This window comes from Bombus flavifrons, chromosome 2 (assembly GCF_040668555.2).
Source record: "Bombus flavifrons isolate JBK064 chromosome 2, iyBomFlav1_principal, whole genome shotgun sequence".
In the NCBI taxonomy this organism is placed as follows: domain Eukaryota; kingdom Metazoa; phylum Arthropoda; class Insecta; order Hymenoptera; family Apidae; genus Bombus; species Bombus flavifrons.
The window spans coordinates 7,248,093-7,272,379 of NC_138443.1; the positions used below are offsets into that span (position 1 = coordinate 7,248,093).

At 33.5% G+C, this 24,287-nt stretch overlaps 3 protein-coding genes across 14 annotated transcripts in view; 2 read left to right on the top strand and 1 right to left on the bottom strand.

Annotated features, from left to right (window-relative positions):
* Positions 1-4,998, bottom strand: part of ATP8B (ATPase phospholipid transporting 8B) — a 76,552-nt gene extending 71,554 nt beyond the window's left edge. For 7 of the 9 annotated variants that reach the window (XM_069132155.1, XM_069132163.1, XM_069132161.1 and 4 more), the window contains exon 1: positions 4,844-4,998. The gene's annotated coding sequence lies outside the window, so the exon portion shown is untranslated. Of the gene's footprint in view, positions 1-2,586; positions 2,642-4,843 lie in introns of those variants that run through there. The other 2 variants (XM_069132164.1, XM_069132157.1) reach the window with 2 other exon arrangements.
* A 166-nt stretch (positions 4,999-5,164) lies between these two features.
* Positions 5,165-9,874, top strand: LOC138189885 (3'-5' RNA helicase YTHDC2). Of its 3 annotated transcripts, none has more exons than XM_069132167.1 (8): positions 5,165-5,331; positions 5,607-5,825; positions 5,907-6,100; positions 6,173-8,264; positions 8,339-8,725; positions 8,809-9,059; positions 9,133-9,473; positions 9,572-9,874. In XM_069132167.1, exons 2-8 carry the CDS (start codon positions 5,629-5,631, stop codon positions 9,581-9,583), a joined length of 3,474 nt encoding a protein of 1,157 aa, XP_068988268.1. In that variant the 5' UTR covers positions 5,165-5,331; positions 5,607-5,628; the 3' UTR covers positions 9,584-9,874. The 3 variants fall into 3 exon arrangements, with proteins under 3 accessions (XP_068988268.1, XP_068988270.1, XP_068988269.1); XM_069132169.1 differs by having other exon boundaries at positions 6,179-8,264; XM_069132168.1 differs by having other exon boundaries at positions 5,198-5,216.
* Positions 9,875-10,942: 1,068 nt separating this feature from the next.
* c12.2 (von Willebrand factor A domain-containing protein c12.2) lies at positions 10,943-23,756 on the top strand. Of its 2 annotated transcripts, none has more exons than XM_069129072.1 (19): positions 10,943-11,054; positions 11,381-11,464; positions 11,547-11,968; positions 12,042-12,206; positions 17,194-17,352; positions 17,437-17,673; positions 17,745-17,957; positions 18,043-18,203; positions 18,268-18,550; positions 18,638-19,336; positions 19,703-20,083; positions 20,188-20,339; positions 20,511-20,940; positions 21,009-21,763; positions 21,841-22,151; positions 22,220-22,471; positions 22,656-23,050; positions 23,124-23,362; positions 23,446-23,756. In XM_069129072.1, the coding sequence occupies exons 2-19, from the start codon at positions 11,389-11,391 to the stop codon at positions 23,561-23,563; spliced, it is 5,448 nt and encodes a 1,815-aa protein (XP_068985173.1). In that variant the 5' UTR covers positions 10,943-11,054; positions 11,381-11,388; the 3' UTR covers positions 23,564-23,756. The 2 variants fall into 2 exon arrangements, with proteins under 2 accessions (XP_068985173.1, XP_068985162.1); XM_069129061.1 differs by lacking the exon at positions 10,943-11,054 and adding an exon at positions 11,076-11,304.
* The last annotated feature ends 531 nt before the right edge of the window (positions 23,757-24,287 follow it).

Here is a 24,287-nt window from a genome sequence, read left to right on the forward strand (position 1 = left end):
AAATTATTATTAGTTTGAGGTATATCAAAGGTATTTTTATCGATTTAAAAAAGCTAGACACAAATTCATCAGAATTTAAGAAATCATACACTGTTTTAAGACGAGCGATCACAATGATCGAAGATTCTTAATATCGGCTGTCAATAACAATAGATGAACATCGTGAGATTAAATTGGCCGATAATTTAGAAAAAATACCAAGGTAGTGGCTGTAGGTAGTACAAAGTATCTAGAAACATGAAGAAATTTACATAACGCGACAACGTATGTAGGTTCAAACAAGTGAAAACGCATGTGACGTTTCTGAATCCAAGGTCGAGCGACGCGAACTTTATAGGAGAAAGGATCAACTCGTGAGTTCTTCAAGCGAACGAGAATGGCTGAATTCCATATAGAATCGTCGTTTTCCTAAATTACGAATGTCCGCTATCAATACTTCACTGACATCGACCACTCGATCTGAATATAACATTTTAAGTACTCCGTAACATTAATTGTCAGTGAATAAAGAAATTTCGTAGTCGTACTTTTAACAACGACATACCTATACTTTAAATAACAAGCGGTAACATTAGAAAAACAATGAGGAACGAAATGCATCGAGAAAATTACGTAACCCTGGCGCTTCGTATAGAAATCTCACGCTGGCACTCCAAATTTTTATTTCTGTTAAAAAAGAGGTTTCAAACATTTGACTTTACAAATAATTATATATATAACGTAGCAGAGATATTGATAACCATCAGGGAATGTTTATGAAAGCTTATGGTTAACACGTTGGTCGTTACGTCACCCATATCTATGTGACGAGTATACTTCCGTGTGAGGCCGTCACCCAAGTACAGGTGACGCTCTTCTTGTTCGAGTTAATTAAATATAGAATATTATATATAGGATATACAACATAAAAATATTATAAACACATTTATACCATGCTTTTCATTAATTTATATTCTGGATAAAATATTACATTATGCTATATCGCATGGAATTTGTTAAAACATTCCAAACACATTTGGGGTGATTTTGGGCACTTCGAACAATAGTTGTAGACTCCGTTATCACTACTCTCCTTACTTTCAAATATATTTTCACGCTGTTTACTGAACATTTTGAGGATGAAAACATCACTGATGTACGTGTCACATGTATGCTCTAGCTGGAAAGCTTACCGCTTTCTCCGTTTCGGAACTAAATAATCTTTTCTTTACAATGAATCGAAGGCGATAAACAATGGATTCCCGCTTGTCGCTCTATTTACGTTCTGCGTACCGGCGGTCGGATTTGGACCCCGTAGGAAACTTAGCCGAATCACGCTGGGCGATCAACGTGTTAAAGACTATGGAAGAGCAAAAACGTTACCTATGGAAAATGGTTTTACCTATGGAAGGTGAAAGATTCTTCTAGTCAGAAGCCCTTGTATTAGCAGTATAATAACAAATCTCCAAGAAGAGGACAAGACTAAACTTTGTAGTCGAGAGAATTAAGAATGCGTTCTTCGCGACTTAACCGAATAATCTGATTAAATTTCTGTCTTTCGTAATTGGTAGGTCAGGGCGGTGTGATTTTCAGGTGTAGACGAAAGCTTGAGAATTCATGAAAGCTTCGGATTCGAGTGCGACGATAAACGTCTAGACTCTAGACTCGCACATTTGCATCCCGATGCTATGAGAATGTTAAATAAAATTAAGCATATTCGATGAGAAGAATTTCGACGTGATCTGTGTTCCATTGTACAGTACGACGAACGGTCGCTTGTAAATTCAAAATAGTTTTGTATTACCAACGGAGTTCGTGTACGGTATTAGTGCACCGTTCATGAATTATTAAATGATTCTGACTTAAGTGAACATTACTCTCTTTACCATGTTCTTCGTTTAATACTAATAATCGGATTGCGAATTACGATACCTAAAACGTCCCAAATAAATTCCAAATATGAAGCTATTATCAAACATTTCATTTACCGATTTGAAAGGGCACATATAAAAATTAACTTCTAATTAAGCAAGCCTAAGTGAAGAAGCAAGGTTAATTAAGTCTTTGAAACGGCTAATTTCGAGGCAATTAGACGGAAGGAGGGAAGGGAGCGGATAAAAACACAGACAGACTTTCCGTCGAATTATCCGTTGATCGAGATACAATTCAAATTAGTTCCTATTCGATTACAAATAGGATCGATTAGACAAAGAAAGAAATCTATATACATATTCATCATTCCCTTCTTTATCGATCAGCGGACTATTAAATTGCAATGAGATACGACCACCATGGACGATGCGTCACGAAACGTCGCGCATAACTACATAATGATTTTATTTTGATTTGCAAGTGTCTTAAGGCCCTAGTGAATGGGCGTTTAGGTGGCAAATTAGGCGTACACTCGCACGTGTGGCCCAATTAGATCGCCCGTTCGCGTATTTATCAGTTTGTTTGATCCGACGTTTATTTAACGGACCACGGTTGTTGGACGGCGGAGCACTTTGCCGCGCCACCTTTTCAGGCCGCAATCAGTGGGAATCTTTAGCGTTTGCCCAGGCATTAACTAGTAGACAAGCGCAACGAGCAGATGCGATGTTAACTTACGTAATTCCTGAATGAACGACAACGAACGTGGCGTCTCAGTCCCAAGCGACGAACGACGCGGGACTTTCCCTAAAAAAATTCGAACGTCAACTATATCTCTCTCTTCTCTTTTCTTGTACCGCTTACATTGTTTTCCTTTCTTCTTATACTTCGCTTCTCGGTATCCTCTTTCTCTTTCTTTCTCGTCCCGTGCCAATTCTTGCCTCTGGCGATTTTTGAATGAATTAAACATCCGTCTCGCCGAGAAAAACAATGTACCAAGTCACGGACTTTCAGCAACGTCCGAAATAAGAACACTGACGCAATGGGATAGATTTCGGTTCTCGCGAAACCAACAAAGAAGGTAAACGGCTGCTAACCGAAATTAACGCCAGAACTGTCACGACTGAAGGATATAAACCTTATAGCAAAGCAACCAAAATGAAACGAAAGGTGTCAAAGAGAAAAATAAGCTCGCGTCAATTTATTTTACAAAAAGGAAAGGAAAAATCATTCAAATCTCTATGGAAAAAAACATTTGCTGCGAAAAGCTACGAATCGGTTCATCATTTTGACTCTGGTAGCTCTGATATTAAATTGACCATGGTTTCGATGCGTTTCGCGTTGATCGCGCCATTTCGATGTATACAGATCTTGAATCGTAAACATTCGTGTAACATGTGCATGATGAACGTAATCTGTAGGAATACAAATCTATTTTGCAATGCTTTATACAATTTCCTCCCATTTATGATCGTTAAGTAATTGCATAAATTTCAATTGCGCGTGTAATTTTGTACATAATAAAGTTTATGAGACGTAGCGATTACATCGAGCATAAATAAATTGATATTTGATATTACATGAATCTGATAATCTTACGATTATCGTTTTTATTTGTTCGTAATGCACGTGATGTCGACATTCGCGTTAATATCTTATACGGTTTACTCAGCGTGTTTTGCAACGAACCTTAAATTTGGGTCTTGATCATGGCTACATGCTGTACGCATGCGCGTACAGAATATTTACACTTAATTTGATATATTCTTTATTATTTATGTAACTATGTTATTGTATTGCTGTACTTTTAAATACATTTCCATATTCTGACTTCATAATTAATACAGACATACTCGATGACATATCAATGATAATTCATTCGAGATCTAGTCTACATAAATTTTTATAGACGTTAGTTCGATATTAAATATTTAAGTATACGTATATTTAAGATTCAGATAATAATATTCTCGTAATAAGAACATATACTATCTCCTACATAATCGCATTTTAAATAAGTAAGCCATTAAATATACGCGTCAGAAGAATTATATTTACAATCCAATGTAATTTCAAATCATATTTAGGTTTCATTTTGAATTAATTTAAATTTCATATTGAAGATATTAAATACTGAAAAATTCATATCCTCTCAGTGTACTAAAAAATATATCGTTCCATCATTAACGAGTAATAACTGCATTTAAAGTATCTATTCAGAATACATATTATTATATATAACGAAACATTTTAAAATAATTGTATATCAATATGAAATATGGTACGAGTTCAATTACTCGTTTAACATTTAGAGATTCACTACGATTAAATACTTGGAGAAGTAATTATTTTTCTATTACATATATATACTTTTTAAATATATAATTTGCCAAATGTGCAAAAAAATAACAAGAAATGTGTAGAATGATTAGATCTGAGTTGTTTAAGTCTGCTGATGAGTACTAAAATGGGAGGTCATCGGCAGATTCTCAGCAAAAAACCTGTTGCTTCGCTTACGTTGTCAGGAAGTTTAATCGTTATCGTAAACCTTATAGGAAAAGTGCCAATAGAAAACTGGAACTTTGGCCAAGTTTACAGATAACGTAACAGATCCACAATAGGTTGGCCTGTTTAATACGACAGCCATACGAAGGTGAAAGAAAAGTTCGATAATATCGTTTTGCATCGCAGGATTTAAAATCTCAACCGTCATTCTTATCCGTGTTGAAATTTTTTAAAATGTATAATTTATCTATCGTTGAAGTATTTTCAACGTCTAAAACTATGTACGATACACAAACACGTGTATAAATTCATTAGAAGTGAGTCGAAAATCTTTGTAAGATTTCACCGATATCTTTAAACACAGACAGTAATTGACGGAAAGGCACACTTGTGATCGTCAATCATCAGGTACCAAAATTTTTCGTCGTAAATCTTAATCATTCGACTTCTCTACGTAAGAGTATATGTTCGTTATAAAATATGTACTTACCGAAAACAACTAATCCTTGATAAAGCACAATAAACACTCGAAAAATATGATAGAGACGACATAACCCGCGCACCAAACTAAACCGGCCATATTGTTTACTGGAACAGCATTTAACCGTGTGCCTGCTTTCACTGTTTTGCGGATCTCTCGTGAAAAACGATCATAACGCGCTCTGTCGTTGAACTAAGTTAACTTTGTTGATATTTCGTTCAAATTGGTAACATAGAAACATGACCCGACCGTGAATCTAGTAGAATAAGGTTTATATCGATACAAACTGTTCTAAATAATTTTCTAGACTCGTGTAGAGGGAGTTCATAATTGAAAAGGACGTAAATATTATTCGCTGTGTTTATTACAGGTCATTACTCAAGTACGATGTGTTTATCTTAAACATAATTTTTACAAATTGTTGTAGTATTTATCAATATTAGTTTATTAAGTGCATATCGGATTTAAATACAATTCATGTAAATTGACGGAATTATGTGAGTTTATATGAAAAGTTCATGAAATTATACACATCTTGCTTCATTATATACAATTATACACATCAATTTTATAATTATTTCATTTTATTTTTGTTTTTATCTGCTTTTATCAAGGTCGCTACCGTATGAAAGACGTACTGTCTACTCTTTCAAAATCTTATGGAATTAACTACATTTTAAAATAAAATAAAATTTGATTCTGCTCAATATTTTTTAAGAGGAGATTGAAAAAGATTTGATTTAAAATATTTATTGGTTATTTTATATTTCAGAAACATTTATTAGATATATATAATGCCACGCAGAAATCGCAGTAAGAAAGCCCCTCTTATTGGGGAGGATACTAGAATTGCAGTAAATTTAACGCTTAAAAAGTTATTGGAAACTCATGATCAAAAAGAATTAGAATTTCCATCTTCGTATACTGCGGAAGAAAGAGCCTATATTCATAAATTAGCGCATGAACTTGGATTAAAATCTAAAAGTAGAGGGTGAGTTAAAAATAATACAAATATTTTAATTTCAATGTAATAGATAATGAATATAAATAAATATAAATTCTCCTTTAACAGTAAAGGTACAAATCGCTTTTTAACTGTGTACAAAAGAGAAGGATCAACAATAGTTCAAGCTGATGCTGTAATAAAATTACAAAAAGCATCAAGACAAAGTATATATAATTTATTACAGGCTTTTCCACTAAACCATAAAGAATGTCAGGATTTGTTACCACCGATTGAACGAGAACGGCCTCCTAATACAGATGGTACTCTGATATATATATCCAAAGTATATGTAATTAAATCGTGAAATTGAGCTTGTAATCTATAACTTTTAGTTTCAGTAAATACAAATACAAAAGCAATGGGTCGATTAAATAACAGCGTGCCTCAAATACCACAATTGAAAACTAATTTTGATGTATTAAATTATCGTAAAGCACTCCCAATATTTAGCTTCCGGGAAGATATTCTTGATGCATTAAATACCAATCAGGTAGTCATAATAGGAGGGGAAACAGGTAGTGGTAAAACTACCCAAGTTCCTCAATTTATTCTTGAACATTGCCAACAAAGGCAACAACCTTGTAGAATTATTTGCACTCAACCAAGGAGACTGTCAGCTGTTTCAGTGGCTGAAAGAGTAGCATTTGAAAGAGATGAAAAAATTGGACAAACGTTCGGTTATCAAATAAGGCTTGAAAGTAGAGTTGCCCCAAAAACTCTTTTAACATACTGTACAAATGGTGTTCTCCTTAGAACTCTTATGGCAGGAGATTCTGCTTTAAGTACTGTCACACATGTTATCATGGATGAAGTTCACGAACGCGATAGGTTTTGCGATTTTCTTTTAATAGCATTAAAAGATGCAATACAAAAACATAAATCTCTTAAACTTGTGCTTATGAGCGCCACATTGGATGTTAACATTTTTGTTAAATATTTTAACAAATGTGCTGTTGTAAATGTCTTGGGAAGATCATATGATGTCGATACGTATTTTCTCGAAGATGTTCTAAAAATGACGGGTTATATGACGAAAGAAATGTTGTCAAAGAGAAAAGAGTTTATGAATAAAAAAGATCAACATAAAGTGTTAGAAACTTGGACTCAATATAAACCTCAACAATCAGGATCAAATACTATGAATGAAAGATGTATATTGCCTGCTCCAATTTTAGCACAACAGAATGAGCCAGTTCCTGAAAAAATAAAATTAGAACCGTGGCTAGCCGAAGAAATGGATAAAAGCATTTCTGAAGCATGGTTACGCGGGGGCGAAGATAATTTTGCACAACTTTTATATTTCATACTTTCCGAAAATGTTTCGGTAGATTATCAACATTCCACGACATTCGTAACTCCGCTTATGATTGCCGCAGGAAAAGGATGTATAAATACCACAGAACAGCTTTTAAATTTAGGTGCAAATTTAAACCTACGAGCAGCCAATGAATGGACTGCATTAGATTGGGCAAAGAATATGAATCAAGCTGAATGTGCCGAGTTAATAGAAGCATATATGAAAACTTATGATTGCACATTACAGGATGAAACAAAAGTACATGCTAAAGATGTTTCACTTTCGGAAGAAGATAAATTTTTATTAGATGTATATCAACATACATTTAATGATGATAAAATCAATTATGATCTCCTCTTACAATTAATTTTGCACATCCACTTAAAGATGCCTCCTGGTTCTCTTTTAGTATTTTTACCAGGATATGATGATATCGTAACTATGAGAGAAAAGATAAATAATGAAGAAAAGGAAATGAATAAGGGTTTACGCTATAATTTGTATGTACTTCATTCAAATATGCAAACATGTGATCAAAAGAAAGTATTTAAGCCAAGTCCCGTGGGATCTCGGAAAATCATTCTTTCAACAAATATCGCTGAAACAAGTATCACAATTGATGATGTCGTATATGTTATTGATTCAGGAAAAGTTAAAGAAAAATCGTTTGATGCATTATCGGGAGTGTGTACACTTAAATCCAATTGGATTTCCCAAGCTTGTGCAAAACAACGTAAAGGTAGAGCAGGGAGATGTAGAAAAGGGATTTGTTATCGGCTATTCTCGGCGGTTCGATATAATAGCATGGAGCCTTATCAAACTCCAGAAATCTTAAGATCACCACTACAAGAACTGTGTTTGTACACAAAACATTTAGCTCCAGGAAATACACCTATCGCAGAATTTTTAGATCGAGCATTGGAACCACCTTCCAATGTAATAACAAGAAATGCAGTTCAATTACTGAAGACTATCGACGCATTAGATCCGTGGGAAGATCTCACTGAATTAGGAAGTCATTTGCTTGATTTACCAATTGAACCAAGACTTGGAAAAATGTTATTGTATGCTGTGGTTTTAAAATGCTTAGATCCTGTCTTGACTATTGTATGTAGTTTAGCATACAAGTAAGTAAGGATTTAGACTTTCAAGTATATGTTAAATAACTTGACTCAATATTATTTTGAAAAATGATTTTCAGAGATCCCTTTATATTACCCCTGCAACCATCACAAAAGAGAGCTGCAGCTGCGGCTCGTAAGAGATTTGCGACTAATACATATTCCGATCATATGGCAGTTTTACGTGCTTTCCAAGGGTGGCAGAATGCACGTGCAAGCGGCAAAGAACGCACATTTTGCGAACAAAATTTTATTTCGGCTGCTGTGATGGAGATGGTAGTTGGAATGCGTACACAACTGCTTGGTCAGCTTCGTGCATCTGGATTTGTTAGAGCAAGAGGGCCGGGAGACATTAGAGACTTAAATTCTAATTCTGAAAATTGGGCTGTTGTGAAAGCAGCTCTGACTGCTGGTTTATATCCGAACCTAATAAGATTAGACAGAGAACATTTGCAACTAAGAACACAGTACATTGCTTCTTTAATTTTTTCAGTATTATATTTTTATATAATATAGTATTTATTTACATTTTTGATTATTAATTTTGTAGGAAAGAAGTGAAAGTATCTTTCCATCCATCATCAACTTTAAGAGATTATCCAAAATCACCAAGGATGACATCCACTCAAACATATGCAGCTAATGTAGAAGCTTTGCCCTGTGATTGGTTACTTTATGAAGAAATGAGTCGTACAGGACGATTTTGTCATGTTAAAATGGTTACTCTGATCAATCCATTAACAGTAGCTTTGTTCTGTGGACCAGCAAGATTGTCTGTAGACGTAATTTATGAAGCTGAGTGTATGTAGTATCTGACTATTTAATATAGTACATTTTATTAATATATTTTAATGTCATGATTTTTTATTTATAGCTGTACCAGAGAGTGAGTCAGATTCTGAAGTTGATGAAAGTAATGAAGGAACGATTTTTAAACTCGACGACTGGGTAGTATTTAAACTCGATCCAGAAACTGCTAGATTCTTTTTACATTTAAGACAAAAATGGAATGCCTTGTTCTTGAGACGTATGAAAACGCCGAATAAAGCAATGTCGCAACTTGACGAAAAGGTAGTGAGCACTTTAGTAAGTGTAATTACAAATGAAGAACAGACATGTGGATTACAACAACCATCTGGTATTGGTCAAAGACCACGCCCTTTAATTGTTGATTATTATCCTGCCAATGTTAGGAGAACAGATGACTTTGTAGAGGTAATTTCTTAAATTTTCTGATATTAAATGAACACTAATATTTAGCTTTTTGTATTTATAGTTATATTTTGATTTAAAATTTATTTCCCTTTTTTTAGAGGAATTTTTAAAATTGGGCAGAAGAAAAATATTTTATTAAATGTAATCTATAAGAGATATTTTATTCTCTTGGTTCCTATGTGTAACTTAATATGCAAAGACATAATGGCATTCCTAATTTGCATATTTTAATGAGAATTGAATAGGTTGCTTCTGAAATAGAATAGGATAAGGAAAAAAACGAATTGTGGGTGATTACCTATAAGGATAATCATAGTTTCATTAAAATGTTTAGTTAATAATGACAAAGCCAATAAATTTTGTTTTTCGTTCGAAAGTCTAAAAATAATAAATATATTTTATTTAATATATTATACATATTGAAATTATACGTGTTGAAATTATTTATTAATTGCATATTTCTGGTCATTTCAATTCGATGTTGTCAAATACAAATTTGATGGTGAATAGGTAATATTTTTTCTTGTGAAATGCATAAAATATTTTGATTATACAAGTTGTTATAAAGTGTTACTGAAAAATGTCAAGTAATGTAGGTAACTAAACATATAATTTCATGGCTTATCACGAGATTTGCTTTATTACGAGGGTGCTGTTTTTCTGAAATTGCTTTACATTTCCAGTTTATTGCCTAAATAGTATTAAATGAATAACATGTAGGAATCGAAGTGTAGATCTTTCTACCTTTTAATGTGATATACTGTATAGATATTAATCTAAGAGTAATTTATTTACATTTTATATTGTGCATAAAGTACTTAATGCTATGATTTACTATACAGAACAATGACACTTAAGAAAAACACTAATCTGCAAGCAAACAGACGATATAAATTTAATGAAATAGGAAATGAAACGCAATTTAATACTTTAATTATTTGACACAAATATTTTATAATCACTTTTATTTGAAATTCACTGCTTGCAAGTGTTTATTATCAAGCACAAAGTTTATTTATATTTAGATATTTTGGAAGTCATAAACTACAGCAATACTGTTTGTTTTGTATACATCTAATTTGTCGAGCTAAAACATTAGGCAACAGTAACATATATATGTTAATGTCAACATAGTCTTTAGAATTATTGTAATACTCCTCAGTGTAATAATAAAAACGATATATCATACTATATAAACATTTCTTTGTTTCTTACATTTCTTATTTATTATATATCTACAAATGTATTAAATCAATGATATGTTACTTCTTGACTTATGCAATACCCAGTTATGAAATAAATAATAAATATTCAAATTGTAACATGTGTTCTAAGTACAATCCTCCTCGAGCAAAAGTACAATTTTCCAGTTAATTAGACTATTGTCAAATTCCTTTTTTGTGTAATATAAACTGGTATGAATTTATATCATGTAACCTTACAGAAGTATTATATGAAGACATTTAAATTTCTTGTTTACTTGAAATATATATTACAATATAAAAATATTGAGAAGAATAGTATTATGAAGTATTTTATTGTGTTCATTTATGTATTAACTTGTATCACACTTTGATCACGGTAATCAGTTCATTATACAATCATAATCTATATACATATGTATATATACCGTTATAAGTATACGTATATATTTTTACGAAAAAGAATATCTTTTCTATAATTCTTTTTAAACTGTAATGTGAAATAAATTAAAACAAAACAATGTTATACGTTTTATGTCATTTTCATCGCATGTCAACTAATCATAAAGTTTTAACGAGGTCTAAAGTATTTCGTTCTAACCTTTTATTATTTACACGTTGCAAATCAGGTATAATAAATTAAAAGATCAATTACTTGTGATATGGCGAAATCACTGTAGTTTAATTATTTCATTTTAACTTTAGATAATAATATGATTGTTAGTATTGGCCAAGTTTCAAAAACAGTGAAAGCACCACAAAAGCCTGAGTACGTGCCTAGAAAATACTGTAAGTTAAATAAGTATTTTCCTTACATTACTTATTTTGTTCCTGAAGGAAAGCATTATAATAGTGATTTTTATGCAAACAGTGTTAAATCTGTCTATTCAAAATGAGGATGCATCTACATTAAGGCATTTAAAATGGATGCTTCAAAAGGATGTTTTATCTCAAGATATTTTTTTAATTGGAGGTCCAGGGACTAGACGTAGAAAATTAGCTCTTGCTTTTCTCGAATTCACAGACCGTGAAGTAGAATTTATAGCACTTTCAAGGGATACAACAGAAGCAGATCTAAAACAGCGGAGAGAAATAAGAAGTGGCACTGCTTATTATCATGATCAAAGTGCTGTAAGGGCTGCAACAAATGGAAGGATTCTGATTATTGAAGGTGTAGAGAAAGCTGAAAGAAATGTTCTTCCTGTTCTGAATAATTTATTGGAAAACCGTGAAATGCATTTAGAGGATGGGAGATTTCTGGTCCCTGCAACACGTTATGATAAGTTACTCAAGGTATTAATATCTGTATACGTGCATTGATTTGTTATTACTGATTAATGGATTTAGTAAATGTGTACTTTTTTAGACATACAGCCAGGAGGAATTAGATAATTGGAGACTAGTTAGAGTTAGCGAAGACTTTAGAGTTATTGCACTGGGTATGCCAGCACCAAGATATCCTGGCCATCCACTTGATCCTCCTCTTAGATCTAGGTTTCAAGCCAGACATATTCCACCTCCAAGTTTTGAAGTAAGTATGTTCGATTAATAAATCAGGTATCCTACATAATTTCACTTAAAATAATTTTACTAATATTAAAAATAATATAAAAAGAATTTTACGATTAAATTATAATGTAAAATTACTGTTCACCTCATCAAAAAAACATAATAAGTGCATTATGCAATATATTGTGCAGAATTTTTACATTAAATAATTTATTCAATAAGTTTAGTGAAAATTATATATATATATAAAATTATAAAATGATACAACGCAACTCCTTCTGAGTATACATATTTATAGTACTTATTAGCGATATAGAGATTTAGAAGTTCGTGAGTTATAGGTTTTATGTGACAACGCTCAGTAATTACTGGCGCGGCTCAGAGAAGATCGTGGCGCGTGTAATTTGCTAAAGTTTTACTTGATTTATGTAGCGTCGTATCGTTAGGTATGGGGTGCGGAGGTCGCACAAACCCCTCCAGTCGGCCATCCCTTCCGGAGCCGGTTTCCTTCCTATATAAACTGTTCGTAGCTGCGCTATGGTCACAGTCATCGTAGTTTAGATCGCGTGTCGCGAGAACAGTGGAACCTTGTTTGTCCTCCTGTTTAACTGGGAGTCAATACGTTGAAATTCGGTCGAATCACAAGTTCAACACGCGTTGTTACTGAATATAGGAAGAATTATCAATAATCAAGATATATGCTTGAGAAACAATATAATACAAAACGTCTTTTTGTATCTAAAAATTATAAGAATAAGAAATATGGCAAATTAGAAAATATTAATATTATATAAGTAAAAGAGAAACGTAACATCATTTAATACAAATTGCTCGTGTTAATACTATATATATTAATTACATTTTAAAATATAATTTGGAATTTCTGATGTATTTCTTTCTTGTATATTATTGTTAAATTAATAAGTTAATAAGTAAATTATAATTGAACAATGCCAGCAATATGGTCGTCATCAGAAAGACCAATATCCGTTCGTACTATTTGGGTGGACGGTATTCGACACGCGATTCTATCACCCGATGATCCATTGATCCATTCCAAATCACGTCGACGTTCACGTGTATCGAGGAATAAAAGTTACTCAACGGAGTATCAACAGTTGGAATCGAGGCTGGATCGACTGAACAATTGTTTCACAAACTTGCAGATGGTAGTTAGCAACGGTCTTTCAGAAGCCAAAGAAACTTCTCAGATATATCGCAAACTATCCGCACCTCCTTGTTCCAGAATTTCAACTAGTACGTCCGATACTAGTATCTTAGAATCTATCCTAAATAATAATAGAAAATTTAAAAAGAAGTATCGCTGTCATAAAGCAATGAAAGAAGACCCAGTATTTTTCATCGACAAAGAAATTCTTAAAAGTGACATTTGTGAAAGAAGAACATCAGAGTCAGAGCCAGATTTTAAACTGAATATAACAGAATGTAGACAAACGGAGGGAACATCCGATACTTTTTGGAACCCATTATTCGAAAGGGTGCTCCAGTGGTTGGATTTGTCTGGGAAAACACAAAATTTCAAGAACGATTTTGAAGACCACTTTGCGGAAAGGCCATCTGACGAGGAGGAACAAAAATGGAGTGCTACCAAGAGGAGACTTCCCCATTTGAAACGTGATCCTTTCGAAGATAGAGAACGAATAACGATGAGAAACAACAAATTACCTAGAGAGCGTAATTCAGAACGTTTTAAAAAGGAAGAAAATAAAATGATGCAAAGTCGGTTGCCCAAGATAAAGAATACGAGGGAACAGTTTCAAGAATTGAACGAAAAGTTAAATAGCGCAAAAACGTTTCCAAAGTCTGACGGAGATGAATCGAAAAATGAAATGAAAGAAAAAGCATCATCGACGATATGGTGTCCTCCTAGCCGATTAAAGTTGCACGTAGTGATACCGAGTCTCGCTTGCAAAGAGTTTCACACGTCCTCGCAAGAATCATTGGTAGATGACTAAAAACAGTATTTAATCAGTCATATCATTACATGCATATTAGCAACTGTCTAATTTACATTAGATCTCCATAACATGTTTTTTAAAACTAATATTATCTTTTGCTGCAAGACTATCTTAAACAGGAATCTTATAAATCTATATAAATTAATCAACTATTACAACATTTATCATAAGTGATATAATATACTGTTTGTAGTGATAGAATTTTATTAAAAATCCCAACATGTTTAATACAAGTACTTACATCATCTAAAGGTAATTATTCATTATTCATACGTATACTTACTAACAGCATATAACTGAATTATTTTTAATTCTTTTATAAACACTCGTATCACTTTTATTTATTCGATTATAATGCATTATTTCGTTACATCAATTGCATGCGATACGTACAACGATAATTAATTTCTACACGTTAACTCGATTATTCGCGGAAATGTGTTTCCCCATTTGTATAGCGAGCCTTTATTCGTTAATACTTGTGCATCGCCATGTATCATCCCTGTTTCATCCCTATTCGCGACTTCCTACTGAAATTCAATACGTCGCGGCGTCGGAATAAATTCGGTTTTATCGAGAGTCAATTCGACACCCATTATCCTGCGCGTGAAGGAGCAGTTGGTAATGGTGCCGGTACGAGACGTCGCGACCAAAGAACCTTACACGCTTTAGCGTCGTTTAGTATTGTTTGCAAATTGGACAAAGTAAATAATATTCGTGGTAAGGGTCACATAAAAAGTCAAATATAATTAAGGGGTATTTAACTACCTTAGGGCGTTTCTTCGTGACGAGACGACAGAGCTTCCAATAATGCCTTCTAAAATTTTGCATTATGCAGTGCTATTTACGAACCAATAAGTTTACACGTAAAAGATCTGTTTTGCTTTAAAACATAACCGTATAACGTAGGTTGAAAGTAGTTTTGGTACCTGGTACCTAGTTGAAAGTTGGTATTGTTATTTCAAAAGTTGAGAGCAAAACACTACTTCTTTTAAATGTGACTTTATAGTATTAATTTCTTCCAAGAAACTGTATTAATCATACAGAAGTGGAGAAATTTATTTTTTCCAAATCAGACTCAGGTAACATAATGAAATCAGTTGTGCACTGAATATTCTGTGCTCATGTCTCTTTCTAACAGCGAATTACTTTGCTGAAATTACATATATACTTAGTTTTAACGAGTTACATATGTATTTAATTTTATTCTCAATGCTCCATTTATGAATTTACATAAACGAATTTATAGGATTCTTTCTTAAACTTATATTTGCGATGTAGTTTTGAAGATTTAGTTTAAAAAGAACGATGAAAATTATTGGGAATAATTGAATAATAAATCATGGTATGGTATGGTTTATATTGCATAATTGTGACATTTTTGTAAGGGTTGAATATTTTACATAGTTAAGGTAGAGAACTGCCGATTATTGTGTAATAGTACATGATTTATGAACTCTGCATTGAACCTCAATGATTTATTGGAGGCTATAAATCGCGTGATTGCAGTTTCGAACAAGACATTGATGTCATAATCGGTCGGAGTATTTTAAGAAGTTTCCGAAAGTTTGTCACTTACATCAGAGACATGTATCGTTATTTATAAAGGAATGAACAGTGTCGATCTTATCTCAGAATATAACTTTTGTAAAAAAGTTTGCAGTTATTCAACACTGCAGCAGTTCCTTTAAATTGCATTCGTTTCATGAGTTATTGGAAGTGACATCAAACGCCAAGTAATAATGCAATTTAACATGCAATCGTGATCTATGTTCATTAATAGAAACTTTAAGTTCTATTGAAAGAGACAAAAAGAACCTTGTAATGAACGCATACTCGGTAACGATTCGTTCGAAATATATCCAACTTTTTCGTTTGTAAGAAAGTAATTGCTTTTTCTACGTACGTTTACAAGTACCATAAAAATGATTCTTTATGACTATAGAATGGCTGCTTAACGTAGATTATTTCTATTTGCCCTCCACTAAAGGAACATTTTCGTGATATCATTTATTACAATTTTACGAAAATTAATATAATAATCGCTAATTAATACAATGTAATATCACGAGAATTTGCTTTTAATGTCGTTATGAACAAGTAGAAACAATCTATGATAATGTAGTCATTCTATGATCATAACGGGCCGTTTCTATGGTACTTGCAAATGTTCATAATAACAATACAAAAATATACGATATACGGAAGTTTATATGGTTGTTTCTGACATATCAAAATCTTAAGACATTGATAATTAATACAAAGTATTTAAAAAAAAGCAATCGTGTAATCTATCATGTATGTACTTTCTAAATTTTTGAAAATTAAAATCCTCTAAACTTTTTAAGTATCAATGCAGTAGCAACAATGAAATCTTTCAAGAGCTGTTTCTTTGTTCTTAACGAAAATAGGGATATAAGAAAGGTTTGATGGAAGTTGAATTGATATCAAGGTAGTTTCAGTTTTTTTCGCTAGATCTATTCCGAGGATTGTTAAAGCAATCGTATTTTCCCGGAAACCGCGATAATCGCACCGATAGGTCTGAGAATGTAGTCCAATTGAAACTTTCCGATAGAAATCTGTAAGCTATCTAGAGAGTTTCGTGCCGAGTGGTAGTTATTATCGTACTTGGCGCGCACTGGAAAGCTCTCTTGGTGCTAATCACTCGCGTAGACTGTTTCAAACAAATTGTGGTGTAACATTCCGTACGCGGACTTGTTCACAATTATGCAGGATATGCGGTTCTCTGGCAAATGGAAATAATGCGAGTACCTCGCGGAAGTAGTGTAACCATAACTTTGCTCACTACGAGGTATTCGAAGCAGCGTGAATTATTAACTTCTGTTTGAGAGTTAAAGTCATCGTAAACAGTATGTTTCGTACACTCATTGTCAGCATTGACACGCAAGAAAAAGTCTAAACAAATTTTCTTACATCATTCAAAAGAAAAAAATTGATTAGAATATCAAGCTAAAACAGTGTTTAGAGAATTTTTTGAGAAATTTATTTGAACATTTTTGCAATTTTTAGGAGCAATTGAACACATTAAAAAATCTAGTTACGCACGCTGACACTGTGAAATTAAAGCAACTATTATCGTGCTCGCACGCTTTCGTTACACAAGAGGCTGTGTCCTTAGGTCTTCCGGATTTTCCTCTCGATAATTTGACATCGGTTGCTATTATACTGGTAAACTGTTTATCCTAAATTCTTCTTTATCCTGAATTTTTATTTACTTAATGTATTATTTGTTAATTTGTGTGTAAACCGCAGGATAAGTGTCCATACCTGTCGGTGTACGATATATTTTACAGATGTTATCCGTATAAGCTATTTTTGGCAAAGGAGGGTCAATCGGCCGTTGAAAGCATCCTCGAAACTTTTAATATTCCGAAACCAACGATGCACGACGTTATGATTTCAAAATATGTAAATGTAGATAGGAAAAATGAAGAAGACAATTCAATGAGTGTCAGTATAAAGCATCCTTCTGGAGAAATAGGGTTGAACGTGAGTAGACTTGTTAAGAAAGAAGAATTTATAAATTTGCACATCATATCTCAATCGTATGTTTTAAATAGGTTCCTTGTGGCACGAAAAAGATTAATGGAAGAGTACAAGAAAGTAAATACGTAGAAACGGGTTATCAGAATAATTTATTGATAAGTTTGTTGGAATCGCATGTTGTTTCTGATATTTGTTTGATCGGCCCAAAAGGATGTGGGAAATCAATAACTGTACAAACGTTAGCTAATTTATTGGGGTACGAAGTCGAGCCTGTCGTATTGTATCAGGCAAGTGTCACATATTCGTACACATCTCTAAATTAATTTTAAATAAACATACAATTTATTTGAAACAATTGAAATATCTTCTTAGGATATGACATCTAGAGACTTGATACAACAACGGACAACATTGTCCAATGGTGATACGGTTTGGAAAAATTCGCCGCTAGTCGATGCAGCTTTGCATGGAAAATTGGCTATACTGGATGGAATTAACAGAATCGATCCTAGCACTCTAGCTATTGTACATAGGTACATTGTCTTTAAACATTTTAAGCTCTCCAAATGTTCTTTTATTCGTTTTATTCATTTTTAGATTGGTTCACGATCGAGAGTTACAGCTGCACGACGGCAAAAGACTCATCAGAGCAGATCGTTACGACGAGATAAAGGAGAAGTACAATAAATCCGACGCAGAACTGCAAGAATCAGGTGTGCTGCGTATTCATCCATCGTTTCGAATTATAGCTTTAGCAGAATCACCGATGCTTAACACGTCTTCGAGGCAATGGTTGAATTCAGAGCTGCTCAGTTTGTTCCTTTTCCACGAGATGAGACCGCTCACCAAGTCAGAGGAGCTCCATATCGTTCGATCAAAGGTATTTATTATCATTTTTGTTCGTTCTTTTTAACATTTGACAGAGACGCTTCCATGTATACCAAATGATGTCTTGCGTTGTTTTTAGTACGGGGAACCTTCCACGGCGTTATTAAACATTCTGGAATTGGCACACGTACTGCGATCCTCCAGCGATCCAACTTTACAGTCCTTAGCTAGCTTTCTCAGTACGAGACAGCTTCTGAGGATAGCAGAAAGGATGCACAAGTTCCAAACTGACGATGCTTATAGCGCAGTGCAACGCTCTTGTCTGGCTCGTTTCTTACCAGCGATAGCGAAACAAGCACTGGACGATTGCTGCAATAGCGTAGATATCGTTGCAACGAAAAATACGGTGGACCAGAACATCAAGTGTCAAATTAATGGGAATACCGTAAAAATTGGTAATACGGTTACCGAACGATACAACACGACAGCTTTGACAAAAGTACCTGATGTTTTATTTTACGACGTGCCGCAACACGTTGCGCTATTGGAGAATCTACTGCAAGACTTTAGTTTGGGACAGAATCTGTTGCTAGTTGGAAACCAGGGTGTCGGCAAAAATAAAATCGTTGATCGATTGTTACAACTTCTAAATAGGCCGCGTGAATATATACAACTACACAGGGACACTACTGTTCAAACTTTGACTCTTCAACCAATGGTTAGGGATGGAAAAGTTGTGTACGAAGACTCGCCACTCGTGCAAGCTGTTAAATTGGGACACGTGCTCGTCGTTGATGAAGCAGACAAAGCTCCAACCCATGTTACGTGTATTTTAAAGGTATGTACGTGCAAACTAAGTTATATCGGATGTGTTATCATAGAAATTAGTAGCCCACATAAAAGAGACGTGTACAGCTAATGAATCTGGTTTATAATTTCCGAATAATTTAATTTAGACGATCTCTGTAACAATGTTTAGATTTAATCTTTCAATTTCTATATTTAATATTTTGGAGACTAAGAAATAGTACATTTTTTATCGCCCGGACACTTTATAGCTGAACCAAATATCGTCCTGAATTATGAAACTTTAGCCAGTAAGATTACGGAACTTTAATGCCACCATAAGTTTTCTCAAAGTCTTAAGATTAGTCTTAAGATTTAATGCGTACAATTTCATTTTCTATGATCTTTCTGGTTCCAGACTTTAGTCGAATCTGGTGAAATGATATTATCAGACGGAAGACGTATAGTATCTTCTCTAAGTTCCGATGAAGAAAATTCGAATAAAATACTGCTTCATCCAGATTTTAAAATGATAATATTAGCAAACAGACCCGGTTTTCCATTCTTGGGAAATGATTTCTTTGGAGCACTGGGTGATCTATTCAGTACGCATACGGTCGATAATCCAAGCGTTGAAAATGAAATTCAACTTTTGAAACGTTACGGTCCGAATGTAGACGAACAAATAATATTTAAATTGGTAAAAGCTTTTGGAAAATTGCGAAATATGGCTGATCAAGGATTAGTTTCGTATCCATATTCGACTCGGGAAGTTGTTAATATTGTAAAGCATTTAGAGGTGAGCTTTTATCATTGTTTATTATTTATATGAACCTCGATCCAAAGCTTTATTCAATCCGTGATGTTTCGTTCATTGGAGAATTTTTTTATTTACTTTTTCAGAAATTCCCACAAGAACCGTTATCTAAGGTGGTGCGAAATGTATTCGATTTCGATCGATATAGCGAGGAAACTTTTGATACTTTAGTATCTGTATTACACGAACATGGGATTCCCATTGGAACAAGTTCTACTAATATTTCGTTAGCGAAAGAGTAAGATATTTAATAAAAAAAATTCCGTTAGAATAGTTTTTACCTCGGACAAATGAAAGTTATATGTTTAACATGTATTTTTATTTTTGAATAATATATACGTATTTAGAACAAGAATAAAACATAGAAAGAATACAACGTTTAACATTTTTTTTTCCTTTTCCTTTGCAGAATATCTTTGCCGGAAAGCAAAATTAGTGCTACCTGGAATTTTTCTAATAAGCAGGACGTGCTACGCGTGCAGGAAAAATATATTAAGTTGAAACCACCGATAAGTTTAAGTCAAAAGATTTTATCTTTAGATCGCGTTGAAGCCAGATCAGCTTTATTTACTGAATTACAAAGTTATTGGACCATTCCAATTAGTGACACCGCCGTAGTCGCAGGTCTGTCAGTTATTAAAGGTACAAAAGCCGATGGAAAGGATGACGTAATTAATATCCTTGCTACAAATCCATTAAAGATCTTTAGCATGATTCAAGAATCAGATAAAGTTCAGGAAACTACGTTACATGGATTAATAAATTCTGAAAGAAGCAATAGACTTCGATTCACAATGGCAAGTGATAAAAATCAAAACGTTTTAGTCTACGAAGAAACAGTAAGTAATTTTTATAGCAAATGAATTTCTTTTTATTATAGCGTATTGTAAAAAATGTTTGTTTTCAGAGCAATGTTCTTTTAATAGTGAATTTGGGCGAAGGATTCGTTCAGAAGGTAGAAATGTTATCTTTCTTCGATATGGCATCGGATAAAATATCAAATGCCTTGAGAAATACAAGTTTTCACCGAAAAATGAAGACGGATTTGATAAAATCCCATAATCAAATCGTTTTCTATGTCTATAATTCTAACAAGATAGAAGTGATCGATTTAAATCGCATGTGTTTCTACATAGTGAATTTACCGTTTGAAATAGAATCAATTTTACTTCCATCAGAAAAAAGGTGGTTGATTCAAGGTAGAAATCAAAACAAATATATTCTCAAGAAATCTGTAGAATCGTCACCGTGTCCAAATATTTTACAACAAGTAGAAGAATCTACTAAAAATAATTTTGAAAATGATTTATTTCTCAGTTGCACTGACAGCAACTTGAACAGCAATCTACTTAGTGCAGCACTGAAACAGAAAATAGATTCTCCAAATAGATTGCTAGTATCTAACAATACCTATGCCACTATTGCTGTTGGATTTCCTGATCTAGATAGTTTTAACGAACTACATACTTGGCCAAGACCAAAACAGAGCAGAAGCTCCGCGCCCCCTGTTTTTATGGATAATGGGCAAATTATTAGAACGGTTACAGCTCGTGAAGTTCCTAATGATATTCTTCCAAATACTGGAGCAAATTTAGGGGTCGTTGGTTATATAGAAATTGTTGATATCGTAAATCAGAAGCTACGATATATACCTGTACCAGAGTAAGTATATGTGATTAAATTTAATGTCCAATAATTATTAAATATGTACTTATTAACCGTATTATTTATATCCTTAGACTATCCACCGTATCGCATATGACTCAATTTTTGTATCCAAACAAGCATAACTTGTATATTGCTCTTAAATCAAATCAGGATCTTGTAACGGTAGATGCAGGTGGTTGCGTTCGCCTTTGGGAGACGTCACTAGCGAATATTGAAAAATCACTTGGAGCTTGGCGAAGAATGTTGGAAGACGGTAATGAAAATTTGCAAATGACGAAAGAAAGGTATTCTGGCTTGGATGTTAGTGGCCCAAAACATGGCAAAATCGATGACAAAAACGAACCGCACGTTGGAGGCAATACATGGGCAGGAGGAACCGGAGGTATGGTGTGTGATGTACTAAACACAACAAACGATGATGCAATATAAAATATACAATGAAAATTTCAGGAAGGGACACAGCTGGTCTTGGAGGAAAAGGTGGACCTTATCGCTTAGATGCTGGCCATACGGTGCATCAACTTAGCGACGAAGAAAAGAACGCGGTACCGGAACATATTAAAAAGGCAGCGAGAGAAATGGGCCTTAAAGCGTTTCAGCAACGACTAAGAGAAATTAATATGAGCGAATATGATCATAATCTTTATTCCCAATTCAGTGACGCTGTTCAGAAGCAAGTTAAAGCGTTAAGAACTATAATAGGTTAATATATCCGCATATTGCTATATCAGTATACATTTCTAGACTAATTAAGGATGTATCAGACATCTGATAAACTTTAATGCGCCATTCGAATTAAATATTTATGCTTGGAAGAAATAATTTATAACTATGAAATATTTATTTTACTTTAATAAAGTTAAAATGCTTCAATTACGTTTTATAGATAGTCTACAGGCAAAAAGTAAAGAACGTCAATGGTGCAGGCACCAAACTTCCGGTGAGCTAGACGATACTAAATTAATCGAAGGATTAACAGGGGAAAGAACAATTTACCGAAGAAGGGCGGAGAAAGAACCCGAGCTCGGCACTCCTCCGACAAAACCGAAGCGTTTAAAATTAGTAGTGGACGTTTCTGGTAGCATGTATAGGTTTAATGGTTATGATGGACGTCTTGATAGAGAAATGGAAGCTTGTGTTATGGTAATGGAGGCGTTTAGTGGGTACGAAGGGAAGTTTCAGTACGATATCGTTGGCCATTCCGGTGATGACTATAATATTGTTTTTGTAAAGCATACTCAACCGCCGACTAATAATAAGCGTAGATTGGAAGTAATAAAGGTAATAGTAGTTAAAAAACATTGTTCCAATTAAACGTGAGGTGCGGTATTACGAATGTTATAATTTTTTTTAGACGATGCATGCACACTCACAATTTTGCATGTCTGGCGATAATACTTTAGAGGCGACTCAACATGCGATCGCGAATCTAGCGAAAGAAGACGCCGATGAATGTATCGTTGTTGTGCTGTCGGATGCCAATTTTGAACGTTATGGTATTCGTCCAGAGCTATTTACAAAAATTCTTACATCGAATGCAAATGTTAATGCATTTGCTATATTTATTGGTTCTTTAGGCGATCAAGCTTTTTAGTAAGTATATTGTTTGATATTCGTAAAATGTTTGAATACTTTGTAGAAAAATACAGATAAAAATGTATATTTTTAATTTTAAGTTTAACCAAGAAGATAGCCTCGGGTCGTGCGTTTGTCTGTATGGATCTCAAGGATATACCTCGAATCTTGCAACAAATATTTGCTGCTTCTTTGTTAAGTACTACAAGATCCGGTTGATGTATCGCTGATGTAACATACTTTGTTATCAATCTTTAAATAAATATTTATAAGGATACAAATCGTTAATAGCTAAGAAATGTATTGTAATATATACGTATTTGGTATTATTATTAATTTTTTATATATACATATGTAATAGAATTATTTTTATCAAAATAATTTATTTTTACATTAAAATTAGTACTAATAATTAGCACTAATAAATTAATTCTACCATATTTTGTATTATCTTTCTTATTATAATTACTTTAAAATATTTACTAATTTAAAACATGCAATACTTTTGCAAATATTGGTATCATTCTATTTATTGCATTTGACTATCTAGTAACAATAGAATATCGAATCTTACCGAAATTAACCGAAAACACTCGAAATATTCAAAAACGTATCTTTACATTTTCATTCAATTTGCCTATAAATGCAATTAATATAAATCTATTTATCCCATATACGTCACAATCAATGTATTTCATGATTAACACTTCAAAATAATACAAAAATGCTCTTATACAAAAAACAAAATATCTTACCGAGCAGTCCGCGAAATGAGCCAAAATCATCTCCAAACCAGTCAAGAAACATTGCACTTTACACTTTGAAAAAAGATATTACATGTTACACACGCTGAATTTATTCCACGTGTTCATCGAAGAATTATATTGTGTAGGGGGAGGTTTGGTGCTCGCGCATCGCTAGGAGTCAGGATTCGATGCGTGAT

Bases quoted from the DNA above. Each gene is read 5' to 3' on its own strand.
- LOC138189885 (XM_069132167.1), top strand. From the start codon at position 5,629: ATGCCACGCAGAAATCGCAGTAAGAAAGCCCCTCTTATTGGGGAGGAT. The intron at 8,726-8,808 runs GTACATTGCTTC...TTAATTTTGTAG, and splicing joins CATTTGCAACTAAGAACACA to GAAAGAAGTGAAAGTATCTT. The intron at 9,060-9,132 runs GTATGTAGTATC...TTTTATTTATAG, and splicing joins CGTAATTTATGAAGCTGAGT to CTGTACCAGAGAGTGAGTCA.
- c12.2 (XM_069129061.1), top strand. From the start codon at position 11,196: ATGTTATACGTTTTATGTCATTTTCATCGCATGTCAACTAATCATAAA. The intron at 17,353-17,436 runs GTAAACTGTTTA...TGTAAACCGCAG, and splicing joins CATCGGTTGCTATTATACTG to GATAAGTGTCCATACCTGTC. The intron at 17,958-18,042 runs GCAAGTGTCACA...ATATCTTCTTAG, and splicing joins AGCCTGTCGTATTGTATCAG to GATATGACATCTAGAGACTT.